At 38.9% G+C, this 15,893-nt stretch overlaps 1 protein-coding gene across 1 annotated transcript in view; it reads right to left on the bottom strand.

The window, feature by feature from the left end:
* LOC133564517 (calsyntenin-2-like) overlaps positions 1-15,893 on the bottom strand; it is a 700,915-nt gene that overhangs the window by 177,498 nt on the left and 507,524 nt on the right. The window contains exons 7-8 of the mRNA XM_061918874.1: positions 5,569-5,826; positions 3,604-3,725 (exon numbers count right to left, since the gene is read on the bottom strand). Of these exons, the coding sequence (XP_061774858.1) occupies positions 3,604-3,725; positions 5,569-5,826 (380 nt within the window). The remainder of the gene's footprint in view (positions 1-3,603; positions 3,726-5,568; positions 5,827-15,893) is intronic.

Consider the following 15,893-nt stretch of genomic DNA (forward strand, 5'->3'; position numbering starts at 1 on the left):
TATACATGCGTATACATTTGAGGACTGAGTTTGGTGTCAAGTGAGATGTTTCTATTTCTAAATATAACACTCATTTTGTTGAAGCTGTCTTTTGTCATGACAATCTTTTATCTCTTTTTCGTATCTACCATCGGATGTTAGTGTGACGCCAAGGCACTTGAATTGATACACTTGTTTTATGTTCTTGTTGTTGCATGTGATGTGATGTGATGTGGTTTCTTGGAAACTGTCATGCATTCAGTTTTGTTGACGTTTAGAGCCAGACTGTTTGCATCATTATGGACTACTATTGTGTTCAGGGTGTTTTGTAGCATTTTTTTCCCCAGAGTCTGCCACTAGCATGGTGTCATCTGCATATCTTAATGTTAATTTTATAAATCTCATATATTATACATACAGAAATTATATAAATCCCTTTAATTTTACATTCGGACCCCTTTCAATGTGATTACCTTTGTTTAATTGCAGCTATTTTCTAAAAATGAAAAAAAAAAATAATGTATTAAAAAAAAAAATGCAAATCATAGACCTTTTGCTCAATACTTTTTTGATGCAAATTTGGCAGCAATTACAGCCTCAAGTATTTTTGAATACAATGCCACACACTTGGCAGACCAATCTTTGGGCATTTTCAGCCATTCCTCTTTGCTCATTCCATCAGGTTGGATGGGAAGCATTGGTTTTCATCCAGGATATCTCTGTATATTGCCACATTCATCTTTCTCTCCATCCTGACTAGTCTCCAAGTTCCTGCCGCTAAAAAAAACCATCCCTACAGCCACCACCATGCTTCACTGTAGGGATGGTATTGGCCTGGTGATGATCCGTGACTGGCTTCCTCCAAACATGACACCTGGTATTCACGCCAAAGAGTTCAATCTTTGTCTCATCAGACAAGAGGATTGTGTTTCTCATGGTCTGAGAGTCTTTCAGGTGCTTTTTGGCAAACGTTTTACAAGGAAATAGCTTCAGTCTGGCCACTCTACCTTACGGGCCTGATTGATGGTTTGCTGCAGTGATGGTTGTCCTCTTCTCTCTACAGACGAATGCTGCAGTTCTGACAGAGTGATCATTGGGTTCTCGGTCACCTCCCTGACTAGACTAAGATGAATGCAGCAAAGTACAGAGACATCCTGGATGAAAGCCATCGCGTCCCATCCAACTTGATGGAGCCTTAGAGGTGCTGCAAAGAGGAATGAGCAAAGATGGGCGAAACTGCCCACAGATAGGTGAACCAAGCTGGTGGCATCATATTCAAAACGACTTTGTTGATGCCAAAGGTGCATCAACAAAGTATTTAAAAAAAGATGTGAAAACTTATGTACTGTATATGTGATTTTAATTTTAATTTTTAATAAATTGCAAAATATTTTAATATATTCTATTTTTCTCTGTCGATTAATTTTTTTGATTTCAGCAAATGGCTTCAATGACACAAAGAGTGAGCAATTTAAAGGGGTCTGAATACTTTTCATACCCACTGTATATCTCATGAATAAAATAAAAATAGTGCAACTTGCATTTTCATACATTCTTGCATTGATTTCTGGATCCTTCCGAACGCAGCATCACAACAACGGTGCTTCCCACAGCGCCAGTTTCTCTTGTCTAGATCCCACTTCTACAGTTTATCCCCCAGAAAAGGTGATGTGTGCTGCATATTCCACACCATAAAAAAACACACCAGTTGGACTGTTTGAGCATACAATGTCATGAATGTGGGCACAGCCGTTAGTACATGCAAAATCCTCATTTGAATATGGAGGTCTGCACTACTCTGCACGTCATATCAATTGTGGACACAGTCTTAGTAGATCACCCGCGAAACACCCAATACTCGCAATATGATTGTTTGCACATGCTGTTTTCCATGTGGTATTTCAATATTATAAAATAAGGCACTTAGAGGCCTACTTAAATTAGATTTTCTTATTCAAACGGGGATAGCAGGTCCATTCTATGTGTCATACTTGATCATTTCGCGATATTGCTATATTTTTGCTGAAAGGATTTAGTAGAGAACATTGAGGATAAAGTTCGCAACTTTTGGTTGCTAATAAAAAAGCCTTGCCTTTACCGGAAGTAGCAGACAATGTGCGCGTGACGTCACGGGCTGTAGGGCTCCTCAGATCCTCACATTGTTTATATTGTGAGCCTCCAGCAGCAAGAGCTATTCTGACCGAGAAAGCGACAATTTCCCCATTAATTTGAGCGAGGATGAAATATTCGTGGATGAGGAAAGTTAGAGTGAAGCACACCAAAAAAAACAAAAAAAAAGAAAATGCGACAGCTCCAGGCGGCGGCAGTGGGACCATTTCAGATGTAATTAGACACAATTACTAGGAAAATTCTGGAAGATCCCTTATCTGCTTTTTGTTTTAATAGTGTTTTAGTGAGATTGTAAAGTACTACCTTAAAGTCGGATGGCTGCGGTGAACGCTGGTGTCTCTCAGAGAAGCCGAAGAGCCAAGATCACATCTGCCTTTTTGAGCTGCAGGAGGAAGTCCCATAATCCACTGAAGAGCCGACTTAATATCACAATTTTCACATCCAAAAACTTGCTGGTTGACGTAGAGAAACATGTTCACTTGACCGCTCCGTGTTAAAGCTTCACAACAAACAAAGAAACACAGGCTGTGTTTCTGTGCTAAAGGCAGCTGCCATCCACCGCTTTCCACCAACAGCATTATTCTTTATAGTCTCCATTATTAATTGAACAAATTGCAAAAGATTCAGCAACACAGATGTCCAAATTATTTTGTATCTTTGCGATGAAAAGAGACTACTTTTATAAGTGTGTGGTGCTGGGCTAATATGTCCCCTCCAACCCGAGACGTCACGTGCACGCGTCATCATACGCTTCATCATTCCGCGACGTTTTCAACAAGAAACTCCGCGGGAAATGTAAAATTTTAATTAAGTAATATAAACCGGACGTATTGGCATGTGTTGCAATGTTAATATTTCATCATTGATGTATAAACTATCAGACTGCGTGGTCGGTAGTAGTGGGTTTCAGTAGGCCTTTAGAGTTGTGGTTTTATTACTGCTTTTCCCCTCAATGATAACTACAGCCAGTCAATCACCTCGCTTAGTTTTTCCATGCGTCATCTGACCATGTATCCTGGCACTGGACATGTCCACAAGAGTCCATGGAAAGCATGTGTACAACAAGGGCTGAATTAAAAGAAACTCATTTTGCCATTGCATGACTAATTAGGGGGGCGGTATATTCTTCCATATACAGTAAGTGGGTCTTAATTGAAGGCTCCACTCTTAATTTTAAGAGGATTTCTGGTGCAGCAAAGCAATAAAAATACAAAGCCAAGCACCCAAATCACAAACTATAATTGACTGTGTGTGAAACTTAATTTGTCTAAGCAGAGTTAAAATTAACCCCAATAAATGAACCCACAAATTACAAAGTGAAAGTCAAAAACATAAATAAAGTCATTAAGAAGCTAGTAGGACATTCAACGCTCCATTTTGCCGTGACCCATTACTAAAGCATACACAATTTATAGATTCTATCTGTGCTCTATCAATGTGAGTTGAATGATTTTATTTTTTTGGACAACTTCTGGTGCACTGGATGTTTCCTACCTGGTCCAGTTTCCAGTGGTACTCAGCAGGCCTGAACGTGTCCACCTGGGTAAAGTCTCTCCTTAGCAGGAACACCAGGCGGCAATTGTGGACATACAGGGAGTAGTGATGGCGATTCATCTCTGTTGGGAGCAAAGAACAAAAAAGGGGTCGGCCGGATCAACACACTTGCTCACTGTTGGGGACAGACTATTACTGGAATATTTAATAGAACATTCCAGGTTACAGCAACGTCAGCAGTTTAGTTGCTGACTTTGTCACGCCACCCTATCGTAACTCCAAATGTGATGATTATATTAGTGTAACGGTGTTTGATGCCAGACTTGTCCCTAAGCGACGGCCACATAATTGGCAATACACAATCTTTGTATCAGGGCATGTAATAAAGATATGTTCTTCTTTAGTGCAACTGATGTTACCAGAAGAAAATTAATAGATATGCTGAACATTTCGTGCCATTACCGTATTTTTTTTTACTATAAGTCGCAGTTTTTTTCATAGTTTGGCCGGGGGTGCGACTTATACTCATGAGAGATTTATGTGTGAAATTATTAACACATTACCGTAAAATATCAAATAATATTATTTAGCTCATTCACGTAAGAGACTAGACTAGGGGTCGGCATGCAGCTCTTTGACAACTCTGATGTGGCTCAGCTGCATAATCGCCAACCCCTCAGACTGTTACGGGGGAATTCCGGATTTTGGTGCCTCTCCCGGACATCACCCGGGGTCAGCGTCCCTCGATATTCACTCGGACTACAACATTGAGGGCGTGCCGTGATGGTTTTAGTATTAACGTCCTCTACAACATTTCATCGCGCCCGCCTTTACGCAATGTTATCTGCGTGCCGACCGGACGCATGCATTTCGCTGCTTGTATCGTCATGTACGAGATTGCAAGTCATACTGGGTGATACGGGTTACACTGAAGGTTGTGATATAAACAACTTTAACGCTCTTACTAATATGCACCACACTGTGAACCCACACCAAACAAGAATGACAAACACATTTTGGGAGAACATCCTCACAGTAACACAACATAAATACCCAGCATCCTTTGCATCCATGACTCTTCCTGACCCTGCGGCCCCAACCCCGCCCACCTCAACCGACATACGGATGGGGTGGGGGTGGGGGGTCTATAATATAGTCAGGAACAGTCATGGATGCAAAGGATTATGGGTATTTGTTGTGTTGCGTTTATGTTGTGTTACTGTGAGGATGCTCTCCCGAAATGTGTTTCTCATTCTTGTTTGGTGTGGGTTCACAGTGTGGCGCATATTAGTAAGAGTGTTAAAGTTGTTTCTATCACAACCTTCAGTGTAACCTGTATCACCCAGTATGCCTTACAATCTCGTACATGTACCTGCGGAAGCCACATACAACATGTTGCTGGACTGGCAAACAATTTGTAAATGTTGTAGAAGGCGGCAAAGGCAATGGCTTCGTTGCACGCCCTTATTATTGTTATCTGGGTGACCACCAGCAGATGTTTGCGAGAATGGTTGCGGCTCCCATTGTCTTCTTTATTTTGAGTGGTAAAGGTTGCCGACCCCTGGACTAGACGTATAAGATTTCATCGGATTTAACAATTAGAAGTGATAGATTGTTTGGTAAACATATAGCATGTTCTATATGTTATAGTTATTTCAATGACTCTTACCATATGTTACATCAACATAACTGGCACCTTCTCAGTTGGTTATTTTTGCATCGTATAACGTACACTTATTCAGCCTGTTGTTCACTATTCTTTATTTATTTTTAAATTGCCTCTCAAATGTCTATTCCTGGTGTTGGGTGTTATCAAATAAATTTATTCAGTGCGACTCATATAAGTTTTTTTCCTTCTTTATTATGCATTTTCGGCAGGTGCGACTGATACTCCAGAGCGACTTATACTCCGAAAAAATGAGTACATATTTATTGCAGTTTTACAAAGCAGATTTTTCCACTCACCCGTCTTATCGGAATTACAAAGCAGGGTCTCCTTTTCAGCCCTGAGCCCAGGACTGGGGCCATGCTTCATCCAGGTCGCTATAGTGAACTGGTCTGTCAGGTTCTGAGGTACCACCCAGCTTGGAATTTTAGCCGCCTGGTGACCGTCAAACCTGAATATCAAATCACTGTCCCTGCCGCTGTCAGTCACCAGAGAAGCTGTCCAGTTAGTGGCGGTAGAAGGGGCGGGCAGAAGGTCAGTGCTGCCTGATGAGGCTCCTGTAACATTGAAACAGAGAGATGCAACAGAAGATGTGTCAATAACAATCATAGTAGATGTGTCGTTTATTGCTCCAACCTTGGCTATGATTGCTTGTGACTAAAGCAGATGGAGAAGCTTAATATGTAATCAATGAGGCGGGTTTGATCGAGGATGTGGCTATTGATTCATGGCAAATGAAACTGACTTTCAACGGCATATGCGAGTCAACCCCAGTAATGTTGAGACAGCAATCCGGAGTTGGAATGCGACACGAAAGACAGACATCAAACTTGGAGTGTAAAGCAGCACATCGTATAAATTATGTACTTGTGTTACCTTTTTATACTGCCTAAAACATATAATTCCTCATTAGGGGTGCACCTCATAATTTGATTACCATATTTTTCGGACTATTGAGGCGCATTTAAAAATTGTTTCATTTGCCTAAATAAGCTGGTATTTCTAATGTATGAATTCATTCTGGTTGTGCTAATCCAGTGGTTCTCAACCTTTTTTCAGTGATGTACCCCCCGTGAACATTTTTTTAATTCAAGTACCCCCTAATCAGGGCAAAGCATTTTTGGTTGAAAAAAAGAGGTAAAGAAGTAAAATACAGCACTATGTCATCAGTATTAAATTGTATAATAGTGCAAAATATTGCTTATTTGTAGTGGTCCTTCTTGAACTATTTGGAAAAAAAGATATAGAGTAAAAATAACAAAAAACTTAAAAAAAAAATAAACAAGTGATTCAATTATGAATAAATATTTCTACACATAGAAGTAATCATCAACTTAAAGTGCCCTCTTTGGATATTGTAATACAGTCCATCTGGATTAATGAACTTAATTATAAAAATTTCTTCACAAAAAAAGAAATCTTTAACATCAATATTTATGGAACATGTCCACAAAAAATGTAGCTGTCAACACTGACACTAACATTCATATTTTGTTGAAGTATTATTCAATAAATATATTTATAAATGATTTTAGAATTGTTGCTATTTTTAGAATATTTAAAAAAAATCTCACGTACACATACCTTCAAATACCCCCAGGGGTACGCGTAACCCCATTTGACAACCATTGTGCTAATCGACAGACAACATCCACACTGTGTTGGCCCTGCGATGAGGTGGCGACTTGTCCAGGGTGTACCCCGCCTTCCGCCCGATTGTAGCTGAGATAGGCGCCAGCGCCCCCCGCGACCCCAAAAGGGAATAAGCGGTAGAAAAAGAAAGAAGAATGTGCTAATCGACCTCTAAGCAATTTCATTTCATACATGGTGCAATGAGAAGTGTGACCAGGAGATGGCAGTCACAAATGAGAGTTATGTGTGGACTGTAGGTTTGACGCCTGTTCAATAAATGACCCGTGTAAGCAAGACCAAAACTTTGATGTTTCATTGAGAATATAGAACATTACACACACGCGCTCAAAAATCTGTCAAAATCTTTTAGTAGGACTTTTTGTTATGGCTTGTGCAGCCCTTTGAGACACTTGTGATTTAGGGCTATATAAATAAACATTGATTGATTTGATTTGGTAAGCTACGAGGCCGCACCGCTTGTTCGTAGAAGGCAAAGCATTACGACAATAGTAGTCAGACGTAAACTGTGCTTTAATATCCAACTCAATAATGTTCTACTGCTTGTCCCTTTCTATGAGTATTATTATGGCCTGTGTATAAGTCATACTTGCCAACCCTCCCGGATTTTCCGGGACACTCCCGAAATTCAGCGCCTCTCCCGAAAACCTTCCGGGAGAAATTTTCTTCCGAAAATCTCCCGAAAATCAGGCGGAGCTGGAGGAGGCGTGGCCTCCAGCTCCAAGCGGCACTGAGTGACGTGTCGACAGTCTGTTTTCACGTCTGCTTTCCCACAGTATAAAGAGCGTGTCTGCCCAATGACGTTATAACTGGAGAATGATCGAGGGCGAATTTTTGGTTTCTTATGTGGGTTTATTGTTAGGCAGTTTCATCAAAGTCCTCCCAGCCCGGTAATCACACACAACAACAGCAGCAGTCACATTTTCGTCTCCCGTGAAGCAGTTCGTCTGCCGTAAGCTCCAATGTTGGGAACTTGTGACACTCTTAAACAGGACAATACTGCCATCTACTGTACATAGAATAGAATAGAATGTAGAATAGAATGTACTTTATTTAATTCAGCACCACAGTTCGCTCACAATAAACCATGATAATAATAAATAATATAATATACATATTATATTATATATAATATATAATATATGAATAATATGAATATATTCTACATTTAAGTGCAGTCAAGGAACATATGCATTATACAGTCTGATGGCTGTCGGTATGAAGGACCTCCTGTGTCAGTCCGTGTTACATTTTGGGAGTCTGAGCCTTCCACTGAACGTGCTCATTCTCTCCACAAGGTACGAGTGTAGTGGGTGGGAGGTGTTTTCCATAATGGCTAGGAGTTTTGCCAGAGTTCTTCTCTGCCAGAGAGTCTAGCTGTGGTTAGAAAAATAGTGACAAAGAATAGAACAAAGATGGACATGTCAACCCTTAACTCAACAATGAGTACATGAGTGTTATGTGTGTGTATATGTGTAAATAAATGAACACTGAAATTGTATTTTATTTTATATATATATACATATATATATATATATATATATATATATATATATATATATATATATATATATATATATATATATATATAAAATATTTGACTCTTAACCACGCCCCAAAAACCTGGGCAAATTAAAGCCCGTTGAGCTTTTCAATCTGGTCCGTCGGACATTCCCCCAATTTTTTTTTTTGATCTGGAAACTGTAGCTGCCATTATGATGTACAGTGATGTTTTCAAAATACTGTTAGTACTGAACTATACAAAGTATTTAAATGGTTGGAATCTGCGCCTTTGCATGATATTCTGGTTACTATGGTCAGTTAAGTCACAGCAGCCCAGACTAGGCACCAAGCAGTGTGGGTGGGGAGTTTTACCAGAGTGGCCAGCTTGAAATGCCGGTCTCTGGGACAGATGCGCTGTATGTGTTTTGTTTTTTTTTATCCTTTGCATTCATATTTCGCTATGTTTGTTGCATTTTTGTTGCATTGTTGTTGCGTTTCACTTGATTGTAAAATATGTCGATCGAGAGGGGGTGACGTTCACATGATGTCAATATTCAGTGTTTTATCGATCATAGTTAATATTATAAATCCCTCATTCTTTATTTTCATGTACATTCTGAGTGTGTCACTCACTAAAAAAAAAACAACTTAAAATTCCATTCCGTTTTTAAGGCGGTCCGTCAAGACGTTTTAGCATTCAATCAGATATCATTGTGAGGTTTTGTATTAGTGTTCCTGAAAATCAGATATACCGACTCCTGGACACATTTTTTTCATTAAATTTGGCCCCCCATTTCAAAATAATTGCTCAGGCCTGCCGTAGGCGCAACTCAAGGAGGTGTGTTGTATTCACTCGTTAATATAGAAACTATTCTTCTCAGACGTGTTAACTTACTTTCTGGTTTCCCCTTCTTATCTGGTTACTCTCTGCTGTTCCAGATAGACTTAGTCAAACTTAATTTTTTGATTTACTACTTTACATTCAAGCTACCAGAGAGGTTAACATGGCTTCTTGTCTCCTCCTGCTGTGTTTTGTTCCGTGTGTGTCCTCACGAGTTCCGCATTTTACTGTCTTATAACGTTCAGGGGACAAAGGCTGACTGTTTTGTCCTATCAGTAAAATGTTGCTTTATTTTTTGCCATAATAAGAAACTGGAAATATGTACAATACACTGGCAATTATTCGACAATACCCCAAAGCCAAAGGGGATATAAAAGTTATTCATTTTTTATAGGGCATTAAAAATATTTTGTATTATTTTCTTTATTTTGCTTTCTTTGCTTGAATCAACTTCAGCTTTAAATAAAAATACCAAATGTAATGTTTTTTAATTTGACCCATTGGAGGCTTTTTTGAGCAAATGATGTCACAGTTGTCAATTAGTATACATTTAAATATAAATCATTAATATTGTTATTTTTTATTAATTTGAACCTGTGACATTATCTGATCAAAAAAAAATTGCATGTTTGATATTTTGGAATAACATTTGAGAAAGGTGAGTAAAAAAAGTAAAAAAATAATGTTTATACAAATTTGTACGCCTTTCAAAAACTTAAGGACTGGTGTGTACTAATTAGCTTTGAAGATAATTGAAATTATCGATATTTGGATGTTAGTTGATCGATTCAGAATCGCCTATGAAAATCAATAGATTTTCCCATCTCATACCTAAATGTGCTATGTCATTGAAAGTCTTTATATGCTTATGTCATATAAAAGCTAAAAAATGATGTATAGTTGCACCAATGAAATAATGGCCATGTTCCTAAAACTTGTGTATAATCTAATGCAAAGCGACTATAGCAAAAATTCAAACCACATCTAATTGAACCTATTCCTAGATGTTGGTTAATGCACAATTATCCCACTCTTCTAGGTCCGCGACAATTAACCGATTAATTTAATCGCAAAACATGTTACTTTGTAATTTGATGCTTTGATGATGAGTTTAATGAAAAAAATATGTAGACATTGTTCTCCAAGACTGCTCCAATAGAGCACACATGAAAGATAACAATACTATGGACCAAGAAATATGGATAACAGATCAAATAGCCCAAAGAAGAAGAGAGATATATTTTGAGACTAATCAAAATTGAAAAAGACAGACATTGTGCTGAAAAGTTTGCACTGTCAAACCAAGCTAGTCTTTCACAATAGACCGACATCAATGATGCAGTACATTACCAGAAATCATCCTGCATACTTAAGAACAGCAAACAAGCAGAAACAAGGTCAAGGTCTATTTTGGTAGCAAACACAATCTTTTGACTTGCATAACGAATGTTTTTTACAAACACATTTGGGGCATATGAGGACAAGTTAGCACTTACAGTGTGTATGTTAATGCTAGTTCAAGCACAACTCCTCCAATTAACCCATTTTCTAATGTGTATGTGTTAAATATTAACTACATAGTCACTCCAGTTAACATACTTTATCAGTGAGTATTTGTGTTTGCTTTTTAATGATCTATTATCTTGTTTTAGGCTTAACAAAACAAAAATAACCAACACGTCGACTGCTCCAAATGTCAGTTTTGATAAATTTTCAGATAAATGGCTTAGTTCTAAAAAACGCCAACAGCTCCTGATTTTAACACTTTATTTATCTGATCATTTCGGGTAATAATCAAATATTTGTGCACTAGTTGATGTTTTTCCAGTTTTTCTTTACCTCATTGTCATGCATGTTACAGTCGTACAAATCCATCTCCAGTAATTAGATTCTCAAATGAACAAATATGTATTTACTTGTCCTACACCGACTTACAGCCTTGTCTTTGCCCAATGTTGTTGGGCATTATCTCCAATAGATTGGGCTTTAAATAGGCAATTACAATGTATTCTTCTCGCTATTATTTAAATGTTATGAGGTGACTGCACAGGACTCTTTAGTGGTAAACCATGCATAAACTGTGGAGCCAGAGGATGGGATGAAGGGAGGGCTATTCAAATGAGATGCAATTCGAATTTTTAATTGTTAGTGGATTATGAGAGCAAGCCACCTGTTGGTGGAGCAGCAACAAGCAAACAAATGTGGCTGCATCTTCGGAGATGCGTTCTATGTCCTACACCAGGGGTCGGGAACCTTTTTGGCTGAGAGAGCTAGGAATACAAATATTTTAAAATGTATTTCCCTAAGAGCCATATAATATCTTTTTCAACACGAACACAACTAAATGTGTGCATTTTAAGTAAGACCAACATTTCTAGAGTATAATATGTCTCTTATTCTTTGTAATAACACTGTTATTCTGAAGCTAACTGTGGAGGGGGCGTGGCCAGCGGGCCTGCAGCGAAGTGGGGTGTTGCCAGGATCGGCCTCGAAATCAGCGACAGGTGCGTAGATGGCCCGCCTGGGCCTTGTTATCTAATCACCTGTCGCTCTGTTTATGAGCAGCAGCCAGGAGGAGAGACGGGGTTGGAGCCAGAGCGCATGCGGGAACGAAAGAGGAAATACAATTGCTGGAAAGAAACTGAGAGACTTATTAAAAAATAAAACAATATTGTAACCCTGAAACAGGCTCTCATGTCGGTGCTTGGTGGTCTGAAAAACCCCCAGGACGGCAAGCCCTACACTAACTAATAATAAATAAATAACTTCTTACCATTAACGCAACTTCTTGAACTGGTGCGGTAGAAAACGGATGGATGGATTAAAAATGCATGAGAATGTTTTATATTTTGAACTTTTTTTTAACACTGTGATTACATGTGGAATTATTCATTACTTATCGTGTTACGCAATGTCAGCTCAGATTTATCCGAGAGCCAGATGCAGTCATCAAAAGAGCCACATCTGGCTCTAGAGCCATAGGTTCCCTACCCCTGTCCTACAGAAAATAGCACAATCCCATTCTGGTCTTATTTTAGAGGACAGTACAATGGTTCATATACCGTAGCTAATTTGTGTGGCTTGCATTGGACTCATTCCTACTCAGAGTCACGTTCACAATCTCCTATTGAGTAATGAGTGACCAGTCCAGGGATTTGTATGTTTTTCATTAGCTGAGGTAGGTTCCAGCTCGATATTGTAAGCCCGAAAAGGATACGCACTATAGCAACAGCCCACTGATGACTAGACCAGAACAGAGCTAAACTCTGATATGTTTGGTTAAACAATCATGACGTGCAATTGGTTATTGCAGGTGTTTTGATTGATTGATTGCACAGTACAGTACATATTCCGTACAATTGACAACTAAATAGTAACACCCGGATAAGTTTTTCAGCTTGTTTAAGTTGGGGTCCACATTAATCAATTCATGGTTTTATGGTCCAGACATCCCCATTGTGAATTAATGCTAAAAATCGGAGGCGATCTATGATTGATATGAATCTTATACCCGTTTAAAGTCTTTAAAGTCCTCCACACAGTTTTCACACTCACCTAACAAACTTAGAGATGTCCTGGCGGCCAATGTTTGCCTTTTTTAAACTGATGGGCAGCTGTGTCCTAGTGTTTACATATCTAAAGCTTGTACTCACATGAAAGAGGAAACACAATTACATTTCCTAATTCCTTGTTACACACACGCAGGAGTTCTATGAATTCCAGAGGGCACATGTCGTGCCAGAACACCTGCTTGAATCTGAGAGCAAGCTGCAACGAATGCGTTGTCTATCCACAGTGCGGCTTTGCTTCTAAGATACTAATCCTCATCACCAAGGTGGAAAATACACACATACCGAGCTGGATGAGACAAGAAGCTGACCGCTTGATGATGATTAACCTGTGTGATGACTGTATTATGCTGATAGTATATTTTTGTACCATGAATTGATTTAACGTGGACCCCGACTTAAACAAGTTGAAAAACTTATTGGGGTGTTACCATTTAGTGGTCAATTGTACGGAATATGTACTGTACTGTGCAATCTACTAATAAAAGTATCAATCAATCAATCAATCAATCAATCGCTAAAATGTTAATGTTAAGTAGGGGTGATTAATCCTAGTTTATTATCAATACCTAGTTTATTATCAGGACCCGTATTTTCCGTACGATAGGATGCCCTGGGTTACAAAGCGCACTGCTGACGAAATTGCGTATAATTTAGTAATGGGTCGCTGCAAAGAAGAATGATCTATTTTTATATATAAAACGCATTATAGGGATTATAGGGCACATTAAAGGAGTCATAGTATTATTATTTTTTTCAAAATTGAAAACACTTCTTTGTCGTCTACATAACATGTAATGGTGGTTCTTTGGCCAAAATGTTGCATAGGTTATGTTTTACAGATCATCTTCAAGCCGCTTTCTGACAGTCGCTTCCTGATGTACCGTTGTGTGGGCGGATCTTATTTACATGGCTCACCTTCGCCAGCGTCTTCTTCTTCTTCCTTTTGTTGTAGCGGTGTAGCGTGCAAGGACGGGAGTGGAATAAGTGTCAAAAGATGAAGCTAACTGTTTTAATGACATTCAGACTTAACTTAAATCAATAACAGAGCACCATCTCCTCATCCGGAAACAACAACACAGGAAATGTGTCCCGTGAAAAACCGACCGACCGGAACTCTAAGAACTAAAGTCCCTTGGGTGAATAATGTAAACTTACTACACCGGTCTGTTTTAGCGCTTTAATGGCGAGTTTACTGACGGATATAAGTAAGAACATCACGCTACTTTATATTAGAAATGGCAAAAGCGGAGAATGAATGTCAGATAACAAGAAGATAGAGGAAAAAGAAGAAGCTTATTTACTACGTGGTCAACACGGACTACAAAGTAAAACTTGCAAGTTATCAGGATTCATGCAGGTCCCAAATACAGCAAGTCCCAGAAGTTAAGAAAAGTTTATTTTGCATAATATTGCGAAACAAAACGACTTGTCCAGGGTGTACCCCCGCCTACCGCCCGAATGCAGCTGAGACAGGCTCCAACACTCCCAGCGACCCCAAAAGGCACAAGCGGTAGAAAATGGATGGATGGAAAACACTGGATAATATATATTGTCTTACCTTATACACACACCATAATAATCCTCGTATGTTGAAGCACATCAAACTACACTTATCTCTTATGTTTGACTGCCATCTACTGGTCACACTTATCGTTACACCAATGTCCAAATACAATTGCTTGGAGGTGGGTAAGCTGAACCAAACTGATTCCTTACATTAGGCGCACCGGGTTATAAGGCGCACTGTCGAGTTTTGAGGGAAAAAAATATTTAAAGTGCGCCTTATAGTTCGGGAAATATGGTATAATCAATATTTAGGTGATGAGATCAACATTTTTCTTTTTTTGTTGCTATTATTACAAAATATTTTTTGGTGGTCATTTCCATTATTATTTACAAATCCAGGGAGTAAGTTTCTGTATACAGAAAGGCTTTGGGGGCAAAACCCAAATGATTTAAATGAGAGCCAATATAAGTTTTGCTTTTGTTTACCTGTTGTAGACTAGTCACTCCATTTTTTTGAAAAAAATGCAATGAATAACAGAAATTTAACACATCATCTGATATACAACAATACCAGCAAATTTTACATTTGATATGATACGTTTTATAAAAATGTGCTAATACCTTTGCTTTTCAGTTCTATAATCTATTGTCAAAGTATCAGATCAGGACTCGAAATCAGGTATGATCTGAGGCAAAAAAGAATGGATCGAGACATTCCTACTTGAATACTTCACACACTCTAAAATGTACAAGTAATCTTAACATTAAACTTCTATAGGTACTCAAATCTCAATGTCACGAAATCTGCGATGCACTGAGACTGTTGTAAGTGAACCGTAAGTGGTGTGGGAACACCATTTACTTTTCTACCGAAATACTACAAATGCCGGTAATGTACATAACAATTAATTAAGTTTCTGCCTTGTCACTCGGACTTCCCAATTAAAATTGTCGGCAACTTAGCAAAATTTGCAGTTCTCTCATGACACTTGTTGACTTTTTAGCTTCCTTTGTCGCTCGTTAACAATGGCACAACAACAGACAGTATTCCTCGAGCTGAAACTAATCAATGTGTTACAGTCACTTTCATATCTATGAATGTTCTCATTCATCCAGGTAATTGTAATCTCAGGGCATTCAATCGATCGCAACTGGACTGTTTCTGACGTTTCGTCTCTCATCCGAGTAGGCTTCATCATTTCATGCTCATAGACTTAAATTGGTCAGATCTAGTCTTGCGGCTGGTGCCAAAACCCCATATACAAACCCCGTTTCCATATGAGTTGGGAAATTGTGTTAGATGTAAATATAAACGGAAAACGATGATTTGCAAATCATTTTCAACCCATATTCAGTTGAATATGCTACAAAGACATACATACGGGTACAAGCGTCCGAAATGAGTTTCCTCCGCCGTGTGGCGGGGCTCTCCCTTAGAGATAGGGTGAGAAGCTCTGCCATCCGGGAGGGACTCAAAGTAAAGCCGCTGCTCCTCCACATCGAGAGGAGCCAGATGAGGTGGTTCGGGCATCTGGTCAGGATGCCACCCGAA

The sequence above is a fragment of the Nerophis ophidion genome, linkage group LG13 (assembly GCF_033978795.1).
Source record: "Nerophis ophidion isolate RoL-2023_Sa linkage group LG13, RoL_Noph_v1.0, whole genome shotgun sequence".
Lineage (NCBI taxonomy): Eukaryota > Metazoa > Chordata > Actinopteri > Syngnathiformes > Syngnathidae > Nerophis > Nerophis ophidion.